This window comes from Protopterus annectens, chromosome 13.part0 (assembly GCF_019279795.1).
Source record: "Protopterus annectens isolate FY-2018-M chromosome 13.part0, PAN1.0, whole genome shotgun sequence".
NCBI classification, from domain to species: Eukaryota; Metazoa; Chordata; order Ceratodontiformes; family Protopteridae; genus Protopterus; species Protopterus annectens.
Window position 1 is genome coordinate 977,364,800 of NC_056747.1, and position 26,825 is coordinate 977,391,624.

The following is a 26,825-nucleotide window of genomic DNA, read 5'->3' on the forward strand; positions in this document are numbered from 1 at the left end:
GTGCAGCATCAACCTGCTGTCCATTACCAGTTTCCACCACATGAGGCCAGGACTGGCACATCTGATGATAACAATCTGTGTATACAACATGGGCCAGGCACCACAGGTACAGTTCCACATGTCACTGTACATGCATGTGGGATGTGTGCACATCCCAGACACCATCCATGTCATGGACTAAAGAACACATACATGTCAAGCAATGCACAGCAATTGCCACACACAATAGTTACCCAGGTGACTGGATGGTGAATACAAGACCAACCTGTGTGGACCAAACCAGACACTACATCCCTGAGCCACACTGTAGATGATTGTCATGTGGCCTGATGCCAAGGTATATCCATCATCTAGCCTTGTATAGCCGTCTGGCACAATCAACCATTACACACCAGTGAAGCAATGCACCCATGCATGTCAATACTGGCACCCTGTCTCTGTGTGTGTGGTGTATGATGCTTATGACCACATTCACACTCACTACAACCCCCATTGGCATACTGGAGCATGCTGTCTGATGTCAGACACCTCCACATACCCTTTGCCCACATAACCTCCGGATAACCCCTGTGGTGTATGTGATACCTGCACAGTACTGTATTGTGGCAAACTAACTAGTGAGGAGTTGTATTCCTGACCCTGCTAAGTGTGTCAATGTGTGTGGGTCCCTGAGAGAGTATGGCTGTGTTGACACTGACACCTGTTCATGCGGACAGGCACGTATACTACTCCTACCATATAGCTACTATATCACTGTTGCAGATGTCACTCGTCATCACATACACGTTTGGAGAGCTCCTCAGCATGTAACCTATGTGGCACATCCAATAACTGCATAGACATGTGATAGCAATACTTAGTCAGTCATGGATTTGATACCCTGTACTGGTAGATGTGTGACACAAACATGCTTAGGTTTTACTCTCCCAACCCTCCCTGACTTATCTTTGCCTCTGTCTGCCTCTCTCACTCCATCTCTGGTGGATGTGTCGACTTACACCTACTTTGCTTAGGCAGCAGCATGTGTTTTGTAAGTGATGCTCATGATCAGCTGATGGCCTCTGCACGGATTGCATCCCTCCTCTAGCTGATTGCATGTGAAACAGCTGTGGTAACATTCCTATAGCCAATTGCATGGAAACACACTTCAATATCTAGGAACATCATGTTGGTGTTGGGCCTTTTCATTCACTGTGAGCAAGACCTAGATCTGTTGTTTGGCAAACAGCATCACAGATGGATTGGGGATTTACCTCTAATAACATACACTGTGGAAACAGGCCAACACACAGGAGGAGGATGCGCCTGACATGACTACAGAATGTAAGTGTTGTTATTCTGCTTTTGGAGTAATGGTTTAACAGGGTGTGTGTGGATATGACTGTTCTACATGTTTTAATACGTGTCATGACAGTGCTATGTTTCTGAGGAAACCCCCATCTATAGGGTCATCTGCAGACTGGGCAGTGTATGGTGCCTTTTGTTTCTTGTGTTACACACAGAGCACCTATCTGTGAACTGCAGAAGCATAGTGTGAGGATTGGAGACAGTACATGGTGACAGACATGAGAGTTACTGACCTCATATCCCTCATAGTACATATGTCGCAACAAACCCTGTTACAACAGTAAATGTATGAGGTTATAACAATAACATGTCAATATTGGCCCTGTGTTTGTGCCTCCAGCGACAACTCTGTCAACCTGTGTACATATGTTATGCAGTAAGAGGTGCATATGTCCTATACACCATATTTTATTGACATCATATCTGATAAGCCAGTGGGATATCAGACTGCAATACATGTTATGTATAGTAGGGGTTCTCTTTGAGGACATAGCCTGGATATACTGTGGTTGTGAGTACAGTACTGAGGTCTGTGTACTTATGGTGATTGCTGGCAGTGTGTGTGTATTGTGAATATCTACCTTGGCCTGTGCACAGACTGCGGTAGATCTCATTGTTCTTGGCCCTGTTCTATCTGATGTTACATGCTGCTTCACTGTATGTTACCCTATTGGCTTACATGTTTGTAGGGCCAAACACACACATGTCCCATACCACAGATAGGCATCGGACCACACTGTGTAGTGGCCCAGTATATGTAGGGTTAGTGTGTGAGTGGCACATATGAGGATGGTGTTGATCAGATAGTCCATATACTGTAATATTATGCTAGCTACCATATATGGCTGTGGCTGTGTTCACATTGGTTGTGGTTATGCACTTTCACACAGGTGTCTGTAACTCTGTCCTGTGACATGCCTGTAGAGCCTGTTATATATGCAGGTACATGTGTATTCCTCCATAAGAAATGTAAGCCAGTGTTGTGGCAGTTTGTCCTGTAGTATGCACAGAGCTTTGTTACATGCCTAGCAGCTTATTGTACTTACCAGGTGTGATGTTATGTCCAGATACTTGCCAGATGTACTGCTGCCAGGCCACCATAACAGTCATGTATGTCAGACAAAGCAGTGGGATGCTGTACAGATGTATGTCACTAACTAGTGGGAAGTATGTGGCCATGGCACCTTTGTACCAGCGGTTATTATGTTTCAGGACAGACAGGGGTGTGTGACTGCATAACCTATGGGGGTAATGTATACCAGTATTTACATGTTATACCTATCTACATGGCTGTTAACATCCACATTGTCAGGCTTAGTCCACATGTCTTGCACTAATGGGTTATATGTATAACTCTGGACTGACCAGAGTGTGTCAGACTGTCCACATTTATTGGCCATATCTCTGCTGTAGTCCACAGGATCATTACTATGCTAGCAGTAGTACTGTACTATGATGTCCTTAGGATGTCTGTCAGTAGCCAATGGCGCACATGTTAAAAGCAGATGTGACCTCCCACACATGTCTGTGAAGACAACCCCTATCACAGTAGCAATAGTCTACATATATACCTGCAGTACATACCTGACATCCCCTTGTACTAAGAGGTTGGGACTATTGGGGCTGAGGAAGGGCTCCACTTCATGTTCAGGACATATGGTGGACATATATGTATATATAATTATCCATATATCTATATAGATATATACACATATAGATATCAACACACACATAGATGGACATGTATATGTATGTATATATATATATATATATATATATATATATATATATATATATATATATATATATATAAACACTCAGATGATTACAAATATACACAGCAATATATGTCTACACATATACAGATAGAGATACATATGCACATATACTTAAGGATATCTGCATATATATTGACAGTAATAGGTATATCAGAATAGATATGTATGCACATATAGTTATAGATATCTACATATATAGGCATATCTATTCACATAGGATGTGCATACATATAGGTTTACCTTCATGTGTGCATTTTGCACATGGGTGAACAGCAGATGTTTGAAAGGACATTTGCAAAGTTTGCAAATGTCGAACACAAAATGCTTCGAATGTGCAATGAGTGAATGCACAGTGACATTCGCTCATTACAGATTTGGCATTTTGGGGAGGATTGCACTATAACGGGGATCGGAAAATGGACCCTTTCCCCACTGTAGTGCGATCTCGGAGTTAGTATAATAAAGTAGGGGGTGTGGGGGCGCAGCCCCCCACATGGGGGGGTGCAAGGTGGCTTGCCCCCTGCATTACACTTCATTGCATTTCTTATTCGACATTTGTGCTTTTCGATTTGCTGATTTTCAAACATTGGAAACTGTTGCGGTTTTGTTTTTCATGGCTACGATTTGCTTATATGAGCAATTGCATGAGTGAGTTTTGCTTGTGTAAAGGTAAACCTACATACATAGCTATATATACATACACATGATCATATATATGTTGCACTATACAGATGTGTATACAGACATATGCATGAATATACGTGTATCTACATGTAGACATATATCAACCTATTATATGTACATATCCATATTCCTGACATGTGCAGACCTCACGGTTGTGTATACGCTCCCAGATGAATCTCACAGCATATATCTGCCATGTGTACATTATGTTAAAACAACATATGTGATGCAACAGTCATATTAATAACAAGTACTACACAATTATGGTAGTAAAGGCAATTGTTCAATACTAATCAATGTGTGTATTGACAGATATATTGGAAAAACAACTGCTGTCTTCACAGTGGTCATGGTGTAGTGGTTAAGTGTTGTGACTTTAGTGTACAGGGTCCTGGGTTTAAGGCCTGCAAGGGCTGTTCATTTTGTTGCTGGGCAGGACAAGGGCTGTTGGATACAGAGCGGTTAAGGCAGTTTTGAGCAGCTTTAAGCATGTTTGCACAGTTTTGCATGAAGCTAAGTGGTTCTAAGCTACAGGTAAACGTACTGGCATTTACACATTGTAGGCTTTGCTTACCAGTGTGCAAATCAGCCTAGCTGTTATATTGCAGCAATGTTGGTACCTGCTAAGCATGGCTTAGCCCTGGTAACCAGTTCACACCACCCAGTCTGATAACATAGCAGGTTTATGACATCTGTAATAAGTGTATGTAATGCCATATACAATACATGCCCCTATATGCTGTCATTACAGTAGTAAGGGGTGTGAGTGTCATGTCTGGGACACAGATGTATATGAGGCCTGTACAGCACTGTTATCCATGTGACTTTGTTACATACAGTCATAATAGCCCAGGGTATGTGCTGTCACACTAGCATGTAGTATATGATGGCGGTACTACTGTTGACAGTACCTACTCATGCAAGAGTAGAGTGCTAAATGTAGTACTGACAATGGGCACATCTGCAGGCATAGCTGGACTCTGAGGCCTCCCTCTTGTATCCCTGGTGTGTGAGCTGTGTCACAGTGTATATAATCCCTACTGGGTAATGATCTGACATGTGGAATGTAACTGTAGACTACCGTCTGTACAGCACATGATAGCGAGGGGTCCTGACATGTAATTATGACATACATATTGTTGTCAAATGTCTATCTGTCAACACAGTCATCCTATGGCATAGCTACTTGCCAAGCAGATGACTGTCAGTCCCTGTATAGATGTGCAGATGGCAGGTATCCTGCTCGGATATGTACAGGCATCCTAAGTTGGCTTGAGACTGACATGTCTGCCCAGCTGTGTAAGAACTGGCACATATTGGAGATAACACCCTGTACGCACCACATGCCACAGGTACCTCCACTATACTACCACAGTCAACTGAACATGCTTTGGTACAGGTCTCCATCACAGACACTAACCATGTGTTGTAATGCATGTTGCATGCATCTCAACTTAATCCCCTCAGTGGGCATGTGCAGGAGGAACCTGGTGGAATGGCTGATGCATGTCACTTCCACCCTGAGGGTCACCATAGCAGTTTCTGTTGATAGCTTGCCTGCTACCACATGGCAGGTAGCAGGATACCACTGTACACACAACCCCTACACAACCCATCTCTCCTTGTACAATAGCTAGGTACACAGCTATGGCCACCTGCAGAGATGCATCTCAGTACTGATACATGTGTACGTGTGCATGACTGAGTACAGCAGTGTCTGTGTGTTAGCATACCTGTATGTTGGAATTTCATGAGGGCCTTCATAATCACCACAACACCCATTTCCATAGCCAGTTGTGGCTGCTGCTGTATGGGACATTACATGTACCCTGTTAAGCTCCTCTCTATACCAGCTACACAAGCCTTGTAGTACCATCACAACAGTGTTGTACAAATGGGTTGATAGGCATGGGATACCCATTGTGTTCTGGCAAGTGTGTGTATGTGTGCATGTCCGTTTATCTGTAAGGTACAGCATTCCGAGGCCACATACTCCTATTACAATACCCATTGCCACATGGTAGTACAGATAATGTTGTTGCTGCCCATTGGTGAGGCATGACAATGCAACACCCTGCTATGCATGTGGCATGTGCATTAGATGCATATCCCTGTAGTACCACTGTTGGGATCTACAATGGGTTGTATCGTAGACATGGCCAATGTGTGATGGTGGGTATATCAGAGTGTCATCATGGGTTTTAGGGAGTACAACATCCACTGGGGGATGTGGGTGCTGTGTACACTGTCATTACACCAAGGTACACCTGGTACATGTCCCATGTACCACGTTATGTTTACCACTGTCACCATCAACCATACAGGTAACTGATAACACATTACAGGTCAGTTATGTATGCACTGTGTGCAGCCTACCTGTAACACATTGGACACATGGTCAAGTTAGTTAACAGCAATAGGCCCTGAAATCTTGGATGTGTGTCTGCCTGTTATGTGTCTGTTAATGTGTATATGAAGGTATGTCACACTATGTATTGTCCATATACACCCATTACATCCCCCATTAGCATACTGTACATGTCTGAGGATGTTCTGCATGTAACATGTAACCTCGGACACGCCTCATCCTAAACGCTGTGTGGTGTGTGAAATGGAAGCCACACAATTCAGTATCACTACATACCTAGGTAGGGGTCTAGTCCCAGTGTTGCCAAGTAACAGTGTGCATGTATGTGGATGGGTCTACATCAAGCTGCAGATTATACATGCCCCAGTGGGTCGCCTGTCCATGTGGCACAGGCAATAACTGTTATACTAACCCGTGATATGTGTTCAACTGTACCCCAGATATGTCACAGTCATGGGGTCACCACAGTGCCATACCCAGTTGTGGAATATGACTGCAGACCATCCTCGTGCTAACACATGTACACATACAACACAAATGGATAACATTATAGAGACCACAATCAACCAGTGTTACTAACAGCTATAATGCATCTTTGCTGGACAGCTACACTACCTTACATATATGCATTACACTTTACTCTTTACAACATATTACCTTGCAGTACAGTGGTACACTGTAGTACAGTCAATTTGTGCATCACAACCATATTAGCCTGTCCCTGCATTGATGGAATGGATGACAGGGATGTGGCACAGGTATCATCATATGCACAGGGTGTGTTGTTGGTTTGCCAGAGGCCGAGGGTGGGCCATACATTTGACACCATGTGTGTGGGTGAGGGGTGTACTGAGGTGAACAGGGCTTGGTGATGTGGTGTGTGTAAGTATGGGGTTGTCCTAGGTGTGTTTATATAGTGTATGGGTATGCATGCACATAGTTCTGCCATGTGGTTTCCCTACACAGGTGTTTATGGACAGCTGCAGACCATACCCAGCAGGGTGTGCAGTTCACTGCCTCCAGCCATGGACACATGGACTGTGCCTTCCAGGGGTTCCATGGGCATGTCCAGGTACAGGCGTTGATGTGCTACTCTCACCTGATGATGACAAATGTCCACTGTTACCAGATCCCTCCTGGGACTGGCCAGGACCACATGCGTGTGGTCTGCTGTGCTGTGGTGTGAACAGTGCCCCCCCTGCAGTGCTGAGGTGGGTACTGCCACTAGAGGAGCACCTTGGTGTCCTAGCATGTCCATGTTGACTTTCAGCTGTTGGTGTTGCTGGCTTACGTCCACGTGGCCATCACCGCACCCCCACTAAACTACGGTCAATGAGGGCCATCATCTCACCAGACCGTCTATCCATGAACTCGGTATAAGCATGGATGGCACCAGACAGTTCAAGGAAGTTGTCACTTCCAGATGTGAGAGCAGCCCTCTGCAGCCTCAGGTCCTATCTGGTGTAATGTTCCATATGGGCCTGCATCACCATGACAGCCTGAAATATGCACCTGCTGGCACCAGCTATGTTGCCTCTGCCAGGGGCATGATGTCCCACAGCCCTACCACAAGCACCCTGGGGCATCTGCCTATGTGGTGCCCTGCCAGACATCTGACTATGCCTGCTGTGACCAGCACAATAGGCATGGTTACCACACTTTCCTGTGCACAGCCACCAAACACCAGCTGTACCTCTGCTATAGCCACTGGTGATAGGGTATGTATAGGCACTGAAACTGTGTGTGGGGTTGAGGTGGTTAAAAGGGGGATGTCAAATGATGGCGCTGTTTCAGCCCCTGACAACCCCACCTATGCCTCAACAGTACTGTCATCATCTTCTGTGTCTGTATGGACACCATCATATTGCATGCAAGAGGGATCCTGACCCACCTCGTCACCTGTGAGGGAAACAATAAACCCAATTTAAAACATGTGCAGCATTGTATAACAGTACACACACACACACACGCACACACGCACACACGCACACACGCACACACACACACACACACACACACACACACACACACACCCATAATGCCTACCTGTCCATGACCTTACAGACAGTCCCACGTATATTTCCATGTGTTCCCCATCTGGCATCACACTTGGTAACATACACACATTGATACCACTCATTAACATATTAGTCCTCTAAATGCCTAGACAAGTGATCACAACACAAGACCTGTTACTACATTACCTGCCTGACCTGTGTGTAGTGGTTTTAGATAGCCTCACTGCTGTCATTCAGTGTTCATCCTGTGTATGTCCGGACATCATGAGCATGGCCCCTATATGTGTGGGCTACTATGTTCACTCCATAATATCATGCACTGGTGTTTCATGTGTATATATTGTTCAGTGCATGCCAGATATGCTGCTCAATCAGCCTATCATGTGACAACTATAATATATGGATACACTCCCTGGTGTTAACTAGTACATCCCCCAATGTATCTGTAGTGCTGCATACGTGGGCTGTAAGCCACCTCTCTGCTGAATGCGATATTAAGGGTATACCTGGTTTCTACCTTCCCTCTCAATGCCTGTACCATGCTACAGGCCTTATTATACTATCACGTATATTTCCATGTGTTCCCTATCTGGTATCAAACTTCGTAACATCCCACAATCACACATGTGCATACATGGCCAACCACACAAACATACATACACACATCCTACATGCATCAACCCCCCTCCACTCCACCAGATTGCACTTACAGACAAAATAACCCCCCCCCCCACACACACACACACCTACAGGTGAGGTTGCACAAAGATAGTACACACAGATTTCCCATTACCCATCTGTCAACATGCATAACATATGGTACACAACAGCATGCAGTGCAGCTACAGTCAATCCATGCTAGAAACAGTATACATGTGTGTGATGCATGTGCTGTGTCATTAGGTGATGCTCCCTCCCCTGGATACCACTGCACCTGTGTACATAGTATTGTTGTGCACCTGTCCTGCACCCTGCCATGTACTGTGCACCACACCTCACAGGTGTACAACCCATTGCTAAATGTGTACTACTGTGTCAGTTATGTCAGCTTTCATGCTCACATCCCCTATGTTTTTCAGCAACACATACCTGGGATGATATGTGAACAGATATCATTTGTGAATGCCTGATGTCTGATTTACATCTACCAACATTAGCGGACCATGTATGACCAATCCAATATTCTTACACTGACAGCCATCTCCCACCATTATGTTACTCTCTGTGGACACCTTCCGCAATGACAGGATGTTAGTTATCATGCAGGTGTCTGACATACCCTTCCAATACCCCATCATGGTCACCCCTGTAATGCCATGCATTTAACAGCAATAATACATACACATGTACAGCATGCATTCCGGGTAGGTGTGTTAAATGTGTGCATGGAATATACCATTGCCATTACATGCCCAGTGCATTGGCAAGCATCTATATAAACCATACTCACCAGCTACAGGCTGCTGCTTTGGTGGTATCCTGGAGTGACCTACATAAGAGGGTAAGAGATGCAACATCAGTGGCCATACCTATGACATTGCTACAGGGTGGGTGCAGCATTACAATACAACAGTACATGTCCACAATACTACCACATATGCACATCTGTTTATCACTACTATGTAGCAACAAAATATATCCATGACATGTCAGATATGCATGAACTACCTGTACCGATGCAGATGTATACACAACAGTGGTCTACTGATGCACCCTGTGGCCTTACCTGCACGGCCCTTGGCCAGTGCGTGGGTGGCACCCACCTCCACAAAGGTGTCTGGTGTTAGCGGCTGTGCAGACGGGCAGGTGCTATGAGGCTGGCTAGGAGCTCCTCCACACGTGTCAGGGGGATGGATGGCATGGTCCTCCACTATGGTGAGGTGATCCCCCAGACTGCAGCAGCACACCAATGGGCATTGGGAAGCAGGTCAGAACAATGATGCCAGACCTACTAATAACTGTGGTTGTGCAGTCTGACATCATTGACCCTGTGGCCTAGGTCGTTCCACAGGGCAGTTTGCTCCTGCTGATCATGGGCAGCCCAGCCAAACAAGACTGCATAGTGCTGTATGAGGTCATTCAGCAGAATTTAATTTTCAGCTGCTGTGTATGCTGGCAGCCTTCCATGGGACATTGTGCCTGAAAGACATAAAGATGGACACAGGTGTGAGAAAGTCAAGCAGCAAGGTTACCACAGTTCTTAATACACATCACTGTCACTCCACCACTATATCAGCAACAACAATCTGTACACACAACTCAGTAGGTATGGCTACAGCATACCGACCAATGGGGCAGATATTGTATTGTACCACGCTTTGTGTAATGTGTTTGTAGCCATGTTCCCTGTGTAGACGCTATCATTGCTGGCCTGTTACATACTATTCACCTGCATGCCATTGTCAGGGCCACAATGGTTCCATATATGCCTATGGTATGCTTGCTATGTGTTTGCTGCACATCTGACATTCTGTGTTATTAGGGTTATCTATGCATGCTGTTGTACATGTTCCGGGATTGTGTAGAATATTACTACTGACATATGTTCTACAACAGTGACACAATGACAGGTATATGTGCTATTATCCAGCAGAACCACCTCTTCAAACTCATCTGCTCATGCTACCAGGCCACATCACATGTGTGACCCACCCTGGGGCCTCCTCATGTACTGGTCCAGCAATACCATCAGGTGGAACCAACTCAGGGGATATTGTCCCCCCTGAGGGCACACACAAACATATTCCTGTCCCCTGAGGTCAGGTCCAAGGTCTGTTCCATAAAGGGCTCCACAGACACATGTGGGATGTGCTACATCACCTTGAGGCACCCAGTACACATTCATAGGGCCCACATGCTCCTCCTGCTCAGCTTCCAAGCCAGGCACCTTTGGGACGTGAACTGCTGTTGTGAATAGCAGTGGGTGGGAGGCTTGTTCCCATTGTGTCCATATTGGGGCCCATAGGCATCCACATAACAGACTACACACACCATCCAGGGTGTTTACCCACCACATGTGTCACATACCACCCCTGTAGGCTGTCCTCTATATCTACCAACCCTGACCACCTCCACAACTATACCTGCCATACTTTCCCATATTCCCATTCCATACTTTACAGACAAGGGCAATGTGGTCCCAACAAGGGGTTCACATGTGACATACCCATCCATGTTGCACACACTGACAGCTGTAGATATCTGTGCGTATTGCTATGTGTGCCATTTCCTTGCACATAGCATGCAGCACTGTGGTAGTACTATAGGGGACATGTATTTACATACATATATGTTTGTGTGTGTGTTTGTATATATGTAGACATGTGCATATAGGTATATATCTATATATGTGTAGATATATATGATGTATATATGTGTTCATATATATGTCTACACATGGGTATCTGTATATTTGTGGACATACATGTATATATATACGTGTACACATATGCATACCTATATGTTGGGTACATTCAGACATCAGGTCCACAATCTCACAACAACTTCCTATAAAACGGCACTGTTCTGCCTTGCTACAACACAGACAGGTGCCACATATGGACACAGCCTGACATTAGGGGGGTATATGTAGGGCCAGATTGTAGGTAACCCTATTACACACCTATGGCATTCCTACATGCTACAATACAGGTTAACCTGAGTATCCTGCAAGAGGTGGGCTGTGGAACCCATGTGTCCATCATTATGGCATTACTTCCACCACCATCTATTGGCCACATAATATACATACTTCCCATTACACAACACACACTATGATGGCTTACATCTTATCAGTCAGTGCTGCTCTGCACGGTTGATGGGTATGGCCTACTACCCACAGGGATGGACTCTATTGTCCTTAGCAGTTGTTCAGCTGAACATCATTAAAACAACTCCTGAAGGCACATATAAATTATTCCACATCATCTATCCCATTATTATGGACCAAGTACTACAGTCAATTTTACATATATACTTCACATACCTGTTTTGGGAATGATGTCTCTTCTGGCTGGTTTGCTTGATTTTTTTTTTTTGTGCCTTACACACACACACACTCTCTGTCTCTCTCTCACTCTCAGTCTATTTCCACTAAATGGAATGAGCTGCTTTGCATACATTGCAGCATGGAATTTGTAGGTTATGCACATGATCAGGTGATGGCCTTTGCACCAATCAGTGTCCTCCACTTGGTACCTGCATGCAGCATAGTGTGTAGTACTTCCAATTATCACTGTCAAGGCAACCAACTACTATAAATCCCTACATCATGTGGGCATGGTCCCTTTACCATTCCTGTATGACGGTCATCCTTCCTGTGTGTGGGCAACAGTGTTACAGACAGCAGGTAGCAATACCTCTTAAAGGAGAACTTGCACACTCAGGCCAGCTACATATTTGTAGGAGGTTCCAGAACTACAGACAGAGTGTGAGTAGTGTTGTTGTATGCATTGTATAGCACTGATGTTACAGGGCTTGCGTGTACATACTAGTTTAACTTGTAATGCAGTCTGTCTGCATAGCTCTGAACTGTGGGCCTATCCACTTGATGGCCAGAGGTGTGCCTATTATGTTTTGTCTGTCCACCACGCTGGTCTTGTGTCAGATATATCACTGGCAATGTGTGTGTTGAGTGCTATCAATACATGGCTACATCAATTTCTATTTCTAACTTCATATTCCTGACTAAGGGTATGTTGGAGACTATCCTGTAACACCAGTGACTTGCTTAGTGTATGACAACAGTTTTACACATATGGGCCTATGTTCTGGCCTCTGTCCCCCACCTACATACCAGGTTTTGTACATATGATATGCTGTCATGCTGTCAGGGGTTATTATGTAGTGGGCTGTGAGTATGTCATGCTGCCATTCCTGCCATCAGTCCACTGCTGTTGTGTCCCTCACACATACTGTGGGGTTGGGTCCATATATGTGTGGGCTTCACCTACACAATACATTTGTGCCCTTATGCACTCCAGAGGCCAGTCTTTGTAACAGTGGTATATGGCCCTATATTATTGAGTCTAGGGGAGGATACACCATAACTAACCTAGGCTGTTACAACATGTGGGGGTATCAGAGGTAAGCTGCCTTAAGGTATCTGGATGTACATTACCATACAATTCACCTTGAGTAAATGCAGGCCTACTGCCTCCTGCCATACAGACTGTTCTGCTTGTCAGTGTGATTGTGATGGTGTCGGTTATGTCTTGTTGTGTAACAGATACATCCCATTGTGTCATCTGAGGTCTTTACCCACTAGGGATTGTGTACAGAGTGTAGATAGATGCTGCTGGACTATACATCTGCATTAGTTACTGTTGATTGATTGGTATCCTATGGCCCAGTCTGTCTTTACTATTGTACTACTTGAAGGCCTCGGCCTGGACAGCAACATATGTAAACCTTTCCAGACTACTGTATTAGTATAACTGTTTCATAGTTGCATTATTCGGTTTATATATATGTATGTCAGTGTCTACACAGCTATATGACATGACATATACAACTGTAATAGTGCATAAATATAGCTTTCCCATGTATGCAAACCTGTGTGCGGTGTTACATCACAAGTAAAACCAGCTGCAAAACACGAACTCAAAAGAGAAAACTTGTGGTGTTACATCCTTTGACCTCTCTGTAGGTATATGTTGCAGGCAACAATTGTCATTTGCATGGGTGGCTCATACAGTGTCCAGTTGGTAAGGTGGCAACTGTAGGCATAGTGGCTGTTCTGTATTGTGTGCACCTTCTACATATGTATCTTCCTATACATATCTCTGTGTGTGCATGTGTAGTTAAATATCTATCTATCTATCTATATATATATATATATATATATATATATATATATATATATATATATATATACATATATATATATATATATATATATATGTATATATATATATATATATATATATATATATATATATATATATATATATATATATATATATATATATATACATGTATCTGCATATATGTGTCTGTATATATGTATCCTAGAAATGTTGATTGCTTCCACATTGTACATTCCCTATAGTGGCCAGGCTGTACTGCATGATATGTTACTGACACCAGCCTGACATCATACAGGTGGGATGAAGTACTGTTAACATCTTGTGCCCATGTTGTGTCAGGTCCTGCTTATGGGATCTGCAACAGTTGATACTGAATCGCAGGGCAAATGTGTTTGGCTGGGGGGGGAGATATCCATACGTGCAAGACGTATGTTGTTTGGGCCTCCTCAACCCCATTAACTGTGCATGTGGACATACATGTTTTTGTTATGTTTCCATTTTTATCTACAGATGTATGTCTGTATATACCTATATAGATATATAGTTATGCTTACATGTATATATTGCTGTATATATGTTTATATATATATATATATATATATATATATATATATATATATATATATATATATATATGTTATATCTATTTAGATATTACTATATATATATATATATATATATATATATATATATATATATATATATATATACATATATATATCTATACACACACACTCACACACACACACACACACACACACACACACACACACACACACACACACACACACACACACACACACACACATACATCTACATGTTTGAATATATTTCCTGTACAGTTGAATGACTGGGCTGGATGATATCTTTGTAAAAACATCAGGGTTATGTGTATCTGACATGGCTTAGTGGTAAATCACTTTGGCTATGGTGTGCACGGTCCTGGGTTTCAGCATTGCAAAGGCTGTTTATTTCATTGCTGGGCAGAACAAGGACCATTGGATACAGAGTGACTAGGGCACCTTTAAGCAGTTGTAAGCGGGTTTGCACAGGTTTGCGTGGAGGTAAGGACTGCTAACTTCCAGCTGCAGTTGCTTATACTCAGCTTCTAAATTGCTTAACTTGTGTAGGAATTGCTTACCCCCATGCAAACAAGCTTAAACCTGCTTACTGCTGCTTAAAAGTGCTTACTCCTGCTTATCCCTGCGCTAATTTCTTTAAAAGAAAAGAAAAAAGGGTTGATAGGAAAGTGGTGAAAAATGGGCACAAAGAGAGAAAGACAGTGGAGAAAATAGCTAGGGATGTGCAGGAGGGTGTAGGGAAGGTCCATAGCTGCCCATTTCTACTACAGCAACAGCTGTGCATATGCACTGACTTTGGAGGTAGATTTGGACAATCAAACCCCTGAGAGAGAGAGGGTGAGGACAACAATAATATGTTGTGATGCCAATTATACCAGATTACATGTGTCTAGTAGACATGTGTATGAAATAGACAGCTATGTATGGGGCGAGACTTTTTTTTGGGAACAGACTGCCCTTTTTTTTTTCAGGTGAGAGGGGGATGTTGGGGAGGGATAGTAGGTATATTTGGGGAGGTAGGTTGGGTAGGTTAACAGACGAGACAAACAAGACACATGCAGGGGTGGTATATGACACATGTGGGGGGTAATCACCTTGATAGGGAGGGGTGTTTGGAAATCGGAAGCCCATGAGCCCCCTAATGGAAACAGTGGGATTGAGATCCCCAACCATGGGCAGTCACCACTGCACCTTCACAGCCCCAAAGGTGGCTGTGCTGGGGACTGATTCGGAGAGCTAGGCCGACCCTCTAGTTGCAACATGCGGCCCTCGAGCTGGAGTAGAAGATCTAAAAACTGCTGATTGAGCTCTCTATGCACCACGAGCCAGACCTGGTGATGGGTGACAGCTGCCTGTCCCCACCCACTCCAAGTGGGGGGGGGGGCGAGCCTCATCCCCTGAGGTGGTTCCACCCCAAAGGTGGTGCAGGACCAACAGATGAGGAGGTCCCGGGTTGGGTCCCAGACGTGCTGGTGTTCAGTGCCACAGCCAGCTGAGGTGGGACAGGTGGGTCTGCTGGGTCCCGCATTCCCATATATACTATGGTGTTTATGGTGTATCAACATATGTGGGTTAGTATAAGTCAACACATTCCAGGGTTAGGTATAACAGCATGCATAGATATTCCCATTAACCCAGACACCAGATACGGAACAGTTGCATAGCAAACGGAACACATGCATATACGGGACTACAGTGGTAATAACAACAGCATGCAGGCACATTGATGGCACCATGCCACCAGTGCTGGAGTATTTCAACATAGCACATGCATATAAACTGATTTACATAATTATCAACCAATAGGACATATGTCTCAACATAACAGTGGAGTCATCAAGTACCATTTGAGGTGGGTATTTAGTGTATTGTTGGAGATATGGTGGGGGGAGAGAAAGATGTCTATTAACAACTAGTATATTCCTGTAGTTCGCATTACTTTCCTAGTCAGTGCTGTTATCTGTACCTTACAAGTATTACTACACTACCCTATTGCCTTAGTTTGGACAGTGATATGGCTGTCAACATCTTTATACATGAACTGGTTTTACCTGCAGTATATACCTCTTACCTGGTATACCTGTGGAGGAATTGTTTGTTAACACTAACTGTTTCTACACATACTCCCAGATTCCAGGTAGATGTTATGCACATACCTGCCCATCTCTTTTTGCACAGAATTTGGCCATGTCTTGACCACATGCAGGTGAACCGGGACATATGTAGACTATTGCCTTCTTCAATTTTTAGTGAATTACAACACTCATACAGGATTTCCTACACAGTCATATTATGTAGCACAGTGTGGGTGACAGTGATGAGTGATACCTTATTATTCAGAACAACTGCAACACTCACAATTCCATACAATACCAGAGTAAACAGTACCAATACAGGGTATCAAGCTTTTATTTCACGGCACAGTGTTCATATCCAAAGCACCTGTTGGAGCAATGTTTGTTAGCACTACTTGAATGTTGCCACACAAAGCACCAGATTTCACATTAGTATTATGCACATGCATCTTACTCTGTTACTGCACACACTCTGGTCATAGCTTGACAACATGGGGGTGTAGATAGGACATACTTGGCTTATTACTCTCATAACAGTTTGGGGAGTTGCTAGAGTGACAGGTTTGTTCTTGTAGATGTGTGACAATCAGTTGCATTTCTTGTTTGCTGCCTATACATCTGGGATCACCCCACTGATTTCCCAGGGGGACATAGTGACAGGCAGCAGATATGGGCCATTTTACTGGACATTCTGGACATATCTGTACAGTTGTGGGGTATGATTCTGTATGTAGACTACTACCACTCTCAATATTTGAACCATGGCTGTGTGTGCTAAAAAATACAACAGTTCACATCTCAGTTGCATGTGCTATTCGGATTTTGTTGTCTGTCTTTTCACTGTTTTCTGTCTATGTCTCTCTCAGTTCTACTAAATGACCTCTGGGGATTACACCAGTCATAAACAGACATTCCTACACATTCTATCTATGTTGCACAGTGTGGGTAACAGTGCTTAATACAACAGTACTATTAAGTGATTGCAAATCTACATTACCATATGATACCAGAGTATACACATGCTGTCCAGCAGTTAGATCTTTATTGTCAGACTATTATGCTTTTATTTGCATATAAACTTTGACTCTTCCTGCCATATTTTTCCGGTGTATGCTGTACTTGCCTTAAACAATACAGGTTTTATACTGGCAATTAACTTCCTAATGCTTTTAGATTTATTTCCTATGACAGTACATGCAGGAGTATTACTAACCTCCCTCACGTCACAACCTCTGCAGGCGACACCCATGGGCCTCCTGGTTCACGGCCCATTCACTTGTCACTGCAAAGGACATAAGAGGAATATTTAGCCATACCTATCCATAATATACATGAGCTGGCAATTATTAAACAGGTAGTGGAGTGATACTTACACAGCTGGGACAACCCCTGCTGTCCTTGCCTCTTGGATCCACTGATCCAAGAGATCTCCCTTACGCTGCTTCAGGTCAGCATAGTTATGCCTGACCTACTCACCAGTTCAGGGTATGGCAGTGGCTCTGGTGAGGTCACGGGCGAGATGGTCCCAGGCTTCCACCTTATATTGGGAAGCATGGTACTGGCCCTGCAGCAGTCTCTGCTCATGGTCTTTGACAAGGAGTCTTGCCATGACTCTGGACTCCAGGATGCCCCAGCTCTGCACCTGAAAGTGCACTCCCTCTCCCCTTTCTGCCGTGGTGCCTGCAAGCGGAAGCTACAACCAGTTATGAGATGTATTCTCACCTGTAGGGTTTAAGTAGGGCCAATTCCTCGCACTTTGCCATGATTGTCCGGTTTTGAAAAGGCTAATCTATGGGTAAACCTGCTTACCTAAGATTGGCATTGTTTAAAGGGTATACCACTGGGCAAATTGAGTTAGCTGGCATGCAGTGTTTAGCATTGCTTGACATTTACTTAGCATTATATTTGCTTTTTGGCATTGATTTATTATTCATTACATCTTAAATATATATATATATATATATATATATATATATATATATATATATATATAGTATCCATGATTCATGTGTACGTACCTATATGGGGTCCTTATGTGTAATAGGGGACTTCAACACTCTATTACAGTTACACCTCACATCTGGGCTTAATTCTGTGCTCCAGTTCACAAATTTATGTTATTTAGTAGGTTATAAAACATATGACTATATACTGATTCCTTTCACATGTTCAGTTTGATTTTACAATCGTGAGGATTTGCTTGGTGATACCTCATTATTATGTACTGCTGTGATGGCGTGGTGGCTAGCTACTGTGACTATAGTGCATAGGGTCCTGGGTTCAAGCCCTGCAAGGCTGTTTATTTTGTTGCTGGGCAGAACAAGGGCCATTGGATACAGAGTGATTAAGGCACTTTTAAGCAGTTGTAAGCTGGTTTGCGTGGGTTTGTGCAAGGGTAAGCACTGCTAACCTCCAGTTAATTATGCTTACAGAGAGTTAGCTTCAATATTGCTTAACCTGTGTGCACATTGCTTACCCCCACGCAAACAGCCTTAAACCCACTTACTAGTGCTTACATATGCTTACTCCTGCTTACTACTGCTTAATAGTACTTACACTTGCTTACTCCCGCTTACCATCACATGAACTTAGACAGTAATGTCTAATGGTTCTTGGGAAGGTGGGGGAATTTGGAAGCTGTATGGGGTTATCATTCATTACACATTTTACCTTCCATTTGTAACCCTGATTCCTGTGTACATATACTGTATTGGGCATATGTTATTAACTGTGGACTTTGCAAGATTATGACACTGACACCTCACATCTGCATTTAATGCAGTATGCCATTTCACAAATATATGTTATTTAGTAGGTTATGCAACTAAAATTATTGGTCATGACGTGATTTGACATGGAAAATGGAATGTGCTGCAGTGGGACTCTAACCGGGAATGACTGCTCATAGGGTGAATGCTCTGCCCACTACACTATTGCTATACTGCTTCCTTTGCATATATCTTCTTTTTTATCCTCTTCTGCCATTTAAGCTGCATTACCCATAGCTAAGCAATGGGCAAATCCGTGCACCTACGGTTAAATTTAATCAGTTTCATACAAAAACCCCCCAGATCTTTATATTGCTTGTGTTTACTATGGCTCTTGTACACATGGGGAGATGTTGCTGGGGGTCTCACTCATTCTTTTAGGGCTTTCTGTTGTTCTTCATTGCAGGAGCGTGTATATTCTGGGAGTTCTGCTATCAGGCATGCCCCCTGCACTCTTACATGCTCCGTGTAAGATTAGGAGCTCAGGCAGTGCGCCTTCATTGATATGCATGTCACGCTGCCATCCTGCTCCTAAATGGCCACTTCCATGCAGAACTAAGCTAGTCCTGCATGGAAGATTAGTAAATCTGGGGGTAAGTCTTTTGTTTATGAAAGTACTATATGTAGGTTTGTTTGACTGCTTAATATTAGTAGTTCTGATTGTTTGAAGACTTATTATAGAATTTTAGACTGACAGGTAAACAGTATCTTTTCTCCTTTATTATAAAGGGACACTTTATGTTTTATATTATTAAACACTATTGGCATTTGACACTGATATTATCAAACTGTACAGTGTGTGGGGAAAATTATAATATTATTTTTATGAGGTGCTTAGATTTTAAGTTTGACATGTTTAATAACATGATAGATCTAAAGAACAGAAAGGAGATAAAATGTTATAACAATAATTTAGTAAACACTGTTATGATTAAATATTTGTGTGTTTTAGTTTATTATTCCTAAAATGATGTATAATGTAATTTGAGATAACTAATGCACTGAACTTATTATTTAAATTTTGGTTTTAACACATTATATGTATATGTTTGTCAAGTAGAAGTATTTTGATTGTATAAAGAAAATATTAGCTGGTATATAATGAGTTTTGTGTTCTTAGAAGAGTCCAATATATATATATATTGAGTAATGATATAATGGACATTCTGGAATCCATATTTAGCAGATTTATATAAGCTATTATCAATTTCTGACTGGCATAATATTTTAAATGTGAAAAGAAATGTTATATTACATAGATTTTAGTCTATAATATGAGTGTGCCTTTATATTCTATTTTGTATTGTTATTTAATTAACATCAACCATAGCAGGGCTAGTCACCCAGTGGTGTAAACCTTGGCAATAGTCACTGTTGAATTGACACCCCAACCTCACATGCAAAAATGGGAAAAAAGGGTTGTGGATGAATGGATTTAACTAACATCAAAAAGTAGTAGCAATAGTTTTTGAGTTTAAATAGTGTAATGGAGATATTAGTGAGTGGTTTGTTTGACAATATCATCAGACCGGTATTTTTTTTTCCATGTTAGGAGGTGTAAATAAATGTATAATTAATCTTTTATTAGTGAGTCTAATGTTCTTCTCCATAGCAAGCTATATTAAAATTGGGTTTATGTATTTGATGCAAAGCCATAATTTAGTTTTATCTGAAGTGTTTATCTTTAGAGATGTCAGTTTACAAATGTATTTCATCAAATATTAATGGTATTAATAATCCAATAAAAAGAGGTAGTTTAATTAAATACTTAAAATTACATAAAGCTGACATTGTTTTTTACAGGACACACATTTGATGACAAGAACTTAGATTGTTATTTAAAGATTATTCAATTCTAATGGACTCTCATTTACTTCAAAAAGGAGAGGCACTCTTATTCTTTGAAAAAAAAAAACATTGGCTATGCCCAATGTAGTCAGTACTTATTCTGATAAAAATGGTATATTGGGGTTTGTGGTTGCTGTGATTAATAAAAAAAAATATTATACATTTGTTAATGTCTATTGGATTCTTGGAATTGGATCAAGGGTGGGTAAAAATATTTAGATATCATAGCATTTTTACTTGTGTTTTATCAGGAAAATATACTACCAAAGATAAAAAACGTAGACTATCTACAGTTGCCAAACATTTAGATCACTTCATAAACTCAATGAATTTGTGAGATAGATATGATTTAAGATTGGCAAAAATCCCTTAATTATACACACTATCCATACAGATTTGGTACCCAAACAGCATAGACAACCCCCCGGATTCAGCAAGAAGCCGTGCAGGAATAAGTTATTCCTGCACGGCAGGGATCGTTCCTGTGCAGCATGGCAAGCACACCATGCATATGTATGAAGGTGCACTGCCATGCTGTAAAACAGACATGGTTCTTTGTATGAGCACAGGGGGTGTGTCTGAGAGCAGAACTCTCACAATACACATGCCCCCTGCACTCAAGAATTGCCTTTTGGCAATTTAAAATGAGCGAGAAGGCTTGTAACACCCAACCCATCAGGGTAAGAAATCTGGTCAAATCCATAAGGGATAATCATCCCTATCAAGGCAACAGTGGATAGAATAACACATGTAGCATAAGCACATAGCGCACATCTCCCAACCTATCAGACTAAGGAATGTGGACAATGCCAAAAGGGACAATCATCCCACAAAGCAGAAAGTTGATCGAATAACAGGTTTAGTATTAGCAGGGATAGTCTGAAGGGTACAAATGAAAAAAAAAAACAACAAATACATTTTTTGTTAGAAATGCGATAAAGTTTAAGCGTAGTTGCATGGGTGTGCCCTTGCTTAGCTAAGCCTAGTCCAGATTAAACAGCACAACACGTTAAATATCAAGAGATATCCAAGTTAAGCAATGCTGCAATAGTGTAGTGGGTAGCGCTTATGCTTTGCAAGCAGCTGTTCCCAGTTTGATCCCCACTGTAACCGATTTGCATTTTACATGTGAAAGCAGTACATAAACATTTTTTTTTATAATTAGCTATGAAATAACATATATTTGTTAACCAGAGTACTGTAGTAGGTCCAGATGTGAGGTGTCAGTGTAATAAAGTTGTGAAACCCCCATATAAAGACAAGTGCCTGATACAGTATAGTCACACATGAATAAATGTAATGAAAGCACATTGGGGGATGTCAGGGACAGTAAACAGATTTATAATATGTAATGAATGATGAATCAATCCCATACAGCAGATAGTCTATAAAATAAAAAAATAAGCAATGTTAAGCATTGCACAGTTCTGCTTACCAGGTGTAAGCATTGTGTAAATATGACTGCTAAGCAATGAGTAGTTCAGCTAAGTGGATTTGCCCATTGGTAAGCAATGCTGAACATGCCCCTTTAAGTACTGCCAACCTTAGCTAAGCAAGTTTGCCCATAGGTTAGCTTAGCTCAGTATATTCAAAACCATCCAATCACAACAAAGGGTGGGAAGGCAACCATATTTAAATCCCACAGGTGGGAATATAGCTCATAACTGGTTGCAGCTTCCTACTGTAGGCAGTATGGCAGGTGTTGGTGAGGGCATGTGCTTCTGGGCACAGCATTGGGGCATACAGGAATCCAAGGTCATGGTAGGACTCCTGGTAAATAACCATGATGAGAGGCTGCTGCAGGGTAAGTACCAGGGCTCCCAATATAAAACAAAAGCCTGGGACTGTCTCACCTGTGATCTCACCAGTGCCACTGGTATCCCTTGGACTGGTGAGCAAGTCCGGCACCACTATGCCAACTTGAAGCAGAGGAAGAGGGAGCTCTTGGACAGTGGGTCCAAGAAGCAAGGCAGAGGGGTAATGTCCCAGCAGTGTGTAAGTATTCATATCAATAACTGTTTACCAAAGTCCAGCCTGTGCATGTAATGGACAGGTATGTCTAAATATTTCTCTCTTCCCTTTACAGCTGTAGCTGAGCAGGCTGTGAATCAGGAAACCCATGCCAGCAGGTTGCAAAGGCTGTGTCGCGAAGCTGGTGAGAAACAATCCTGCTTGTAGTAGTCATGCCAAATATATATAAAGTAGTATATAAAGTAGTAGAAAGTCAACTAGCAGTATAAAACTGTGTAATGCTGTCCAAGCTGCAAAATCCTTTACTAATGCATTGTACGGGCACCTACAAGAATGCTTGGATCATGCTATCCCAAGCAAAACTAAGACTCACTCCTCCAAGAAAAGGAAACCAGTCTGGTGGATCCCTGCCATAAACAAACTATACAATAGAAGGAGGAAACTAGTACAGAAAGGAGTAAAATCCCAAGAAGGGAAGACATCCCTGATCAGTATCAACAAGAACTACGATCCCTCATAAAATCATCCAAGGCGAGCTTCAAAAGAAAAATTGCCAAGGACTCCAAAGATAATCACAACACAGTATTTAGCTATGTCAAGAATTTAAGTGGCAATGCTGAGATTTGCTCGGAGTTAGTGTAGAATGGCACAAAATACACTCTACCGACTGATATCACCAGCATCCTGGCAGACAGGTTCAGTGCAAACTTCACCCCCCCCTCTCACACCCAAAAGAACCCATAACCATACCAGAAGAATGTAGAGCCCCTGAAATCACAGACACTCAGGTTAAAAAGCCCTCCCCAAAGCCAGAAACACAGCATCAATGGGACTGGATGGTGTCCCAGGCTGTGTCCTACATGAGCTCAAAGATGAACAAACCCCATCACCTAAACACACTGTTCAAACTCAGCCTCTTGACAGGCTATGTACCCATAGAGTGGCACACAGCAATGGTTATTCCACTCCACAAAGGTGGAGCCACAACAGACCCTAGGAACTATCACCCTATAAGCCTGACTAGCTTGGTCTGCAAGGCTATGGAGTGCATCATCATGGAACTCATTAACAGAGTCATTGGGAACCTCCAATCACTGGACCCTATCCAGTTCGGCTTTGTTAAGGGAAGATTATGCCTCCTAAACCTAGTGGACTTCTTTGAGACAGTTACCAAGGCTATAGATGAGGGAACAGTGGTACACACAGCCTACTTAGACCTCGCAAATGCCTTCAACACTATTCCCCATTCTGGTATTATAGACAAGCTCACCAGCCGGAACATAAACCCCTACATCACAAGATGGGTTGCCAGCTGGCTCATGGACAGAACCCACATGGTGAGAGTTGTGGGAGCTAGGTCTGACTCTAAACCGGTTACAAGTGGCATTCCCTAGGGCTCAGTCCTAGGACCCCTCCTGTTCAGCATATTCTTCTCAGAGGTACAGGCAAGCACAGGAGGACTATGACTGACCAAGTTCACAGACGACTGCAAACTAAGGACTATAACTGACTCTCCAGCTGACACAGACATCCTCCAAAAGGGTTTCTCTGAGACAGATACCTGGTGTCAAAATCATGGCCTCAAGCTAAATGCCAAAAAGTGGAAAAAACAAAGTACCCACAAACTACCACATAGGTGGTAGTCCCCTAAATAAAGAAGACATAATAAGGCATCTGGGGACCTAAGTAGATAGTAATCTCTCCTTTGATAATCACATTGCCAAAGTGGTTAGAAAATCCTTCTATGTGGCCCACCTAATCACAAAAGGGTTTGCATCCAGATCAAAACAGGTCATTGTGCCTCTCTACTCATCACTCACCAGACCCATCATAGAGTACAACGCCCCATTTGGGATGTACCTTACAAGACACCTGCAACAGCTGGAAAGACCACAGAAGTACCTCACCTACAGGATCACTGGCCTCAAACAGATGCCCTATGCAGCTCGACTGAAGAAACTCCAGCTGTACTTGGTTGCATACCGCCTACTCAGAGGTGATCTCTGCCTGACATACAAGGACATGTCCAACCCAGAATTGATGGACATGCTCCACCTTAAGAAAACCATATCCCCTCGAGCCACATGCTCTAGGGAGCTAAACCTCACCACAACAATAAATAGGACATGCTGGAGGGATAGATTCCTGTCCTAGAGACTTCCCATGCTTTGGAACAAGATTCCAATCTACATTAAGCAGAGCTCCTCGCTAACACTCTTCAAGAGAAACCTGGACGAATGGATGGGAAATAGAAAGTTTACCCAGGGGATCACTTCAGTAGCTCTGCTGGACAGAGGCACAGGGAACTAATCTTAGGGGGCGGTGAAAGCCAACACATTCTGGCTAGGCTTATAAATGCCTTTGGGAAGATAGCCTAATACCTACCTATGAACAATAAAGTTCTAAATCCTGGACTGGTTGTGTTTACTCTGGTATTGTATGACATTTAGTGTTGCAGTCTCTGAATAGTGATGTTGTGTTAACCACTGTTACCCACAGTGTACTACATAAAAAATATGTCCAGGAATGTCTGTATATGACTGTTGTAAGTACAAGGTCTGATTGTACAACCAAGAGAGACTTAGACATAAAACACTGAAGGAACAGACAGCAGTTTTTAAATAGCTCTCTCTGATGAAACTCAAATTGTTGTAGTTTTAGCACACACAGCCTTGGTTCGAATCCTGGGAGTGGTAGTAAGCTGTATGCATAATCATACCTCTCAACTGAGAAACTTCCTATATGATCAGGCACGTATTACACTAGCCCAAACACACCTACTTGTCCACCCTTATGTATGCTGCTCCAATCCTTACCCACACAAGAAAACAAGACCTTGAAAGGCTTGAATCATGCTACAATAAAATTGCCAGATTTGCTAGTAACTCCACCTTCAGAACCCATCACTGTCAAGCATTATGCGAGCTTAAATGATTAGAACTTCCTCAACTACTTAACTATCACCAATTAGTACTAGCCTACAATATTGTGAATTATCCTAACAAAACCCCATCCCTAAAACAACTCCTAGCCCAGTACGTATCAAATCGCCTTTGCCACTCTTCTGAAAACTCTCCTCTGCATCTCCTCAGCCAATAACTCTGCAGGTAAAACTCTGTTCTTCTACAATATAGCCAGAAACTGGAACATCCTTCCCCCTACTCTAACTTGTGCTCCTTCAACTACTATGTTTAAAAAATTTCTCAAAGCACACCTAGTGAATTCTTGGCTATGCCCAGGCATCACATAAAACCCTACTGCATACCATATCAATCTTCTAGCTACTGACATAAAATTCTGCTGGTATGCACAAACTCAGGAATCCCTACCACTAACTTGAAAATTTAATTTTTGTAATAATTTTGACTTTACATTTCCTACTTTTTGTATAAAAGTGCTTATGACTAACATTTCCTATATGTAACTTGCACTACATGCTTGATTATTATTTATAACTTGTATGGAGCTTTTCTCCCAGGGCCTCCACTGTAAATGGACCTGTCTCCAGTTGGACTATCCCAGTAAACAAATGTAAAATAAAATGAAGAAATAAAATGAACTGTACAGATTTTTGCAGAAT

General features: G+C 42.5%; 1 protein-coding gene across 6 annotated transcripts in view; it reads right to left on the reverse strand.

Moving 5' to 3' along the window:
* Positions 1-26,825, reverse strand: part of LOC122787886 (junction plakoglobin-like) — an 803,785-nt gene that overhangs the window by 246,701 nt on the left and 530,259 nt on the right. Inside the window, exon 12 of one of the 6 annotated variants that reach the window (XM_044054808.1) lies at positions 9,646-9,684. The exons of the other annotated variants lie outside the window; for them this stretch is intronic. Coding sequence (XP_043910743.1) covers positions 9,646-9,684 — 39 coding nt within the window. The remainder of the gene's footprint in view (positions 1-9,645; positions 9,685-26,825) is intronic. 6 annotated transcript variants of the gene reach the window in all.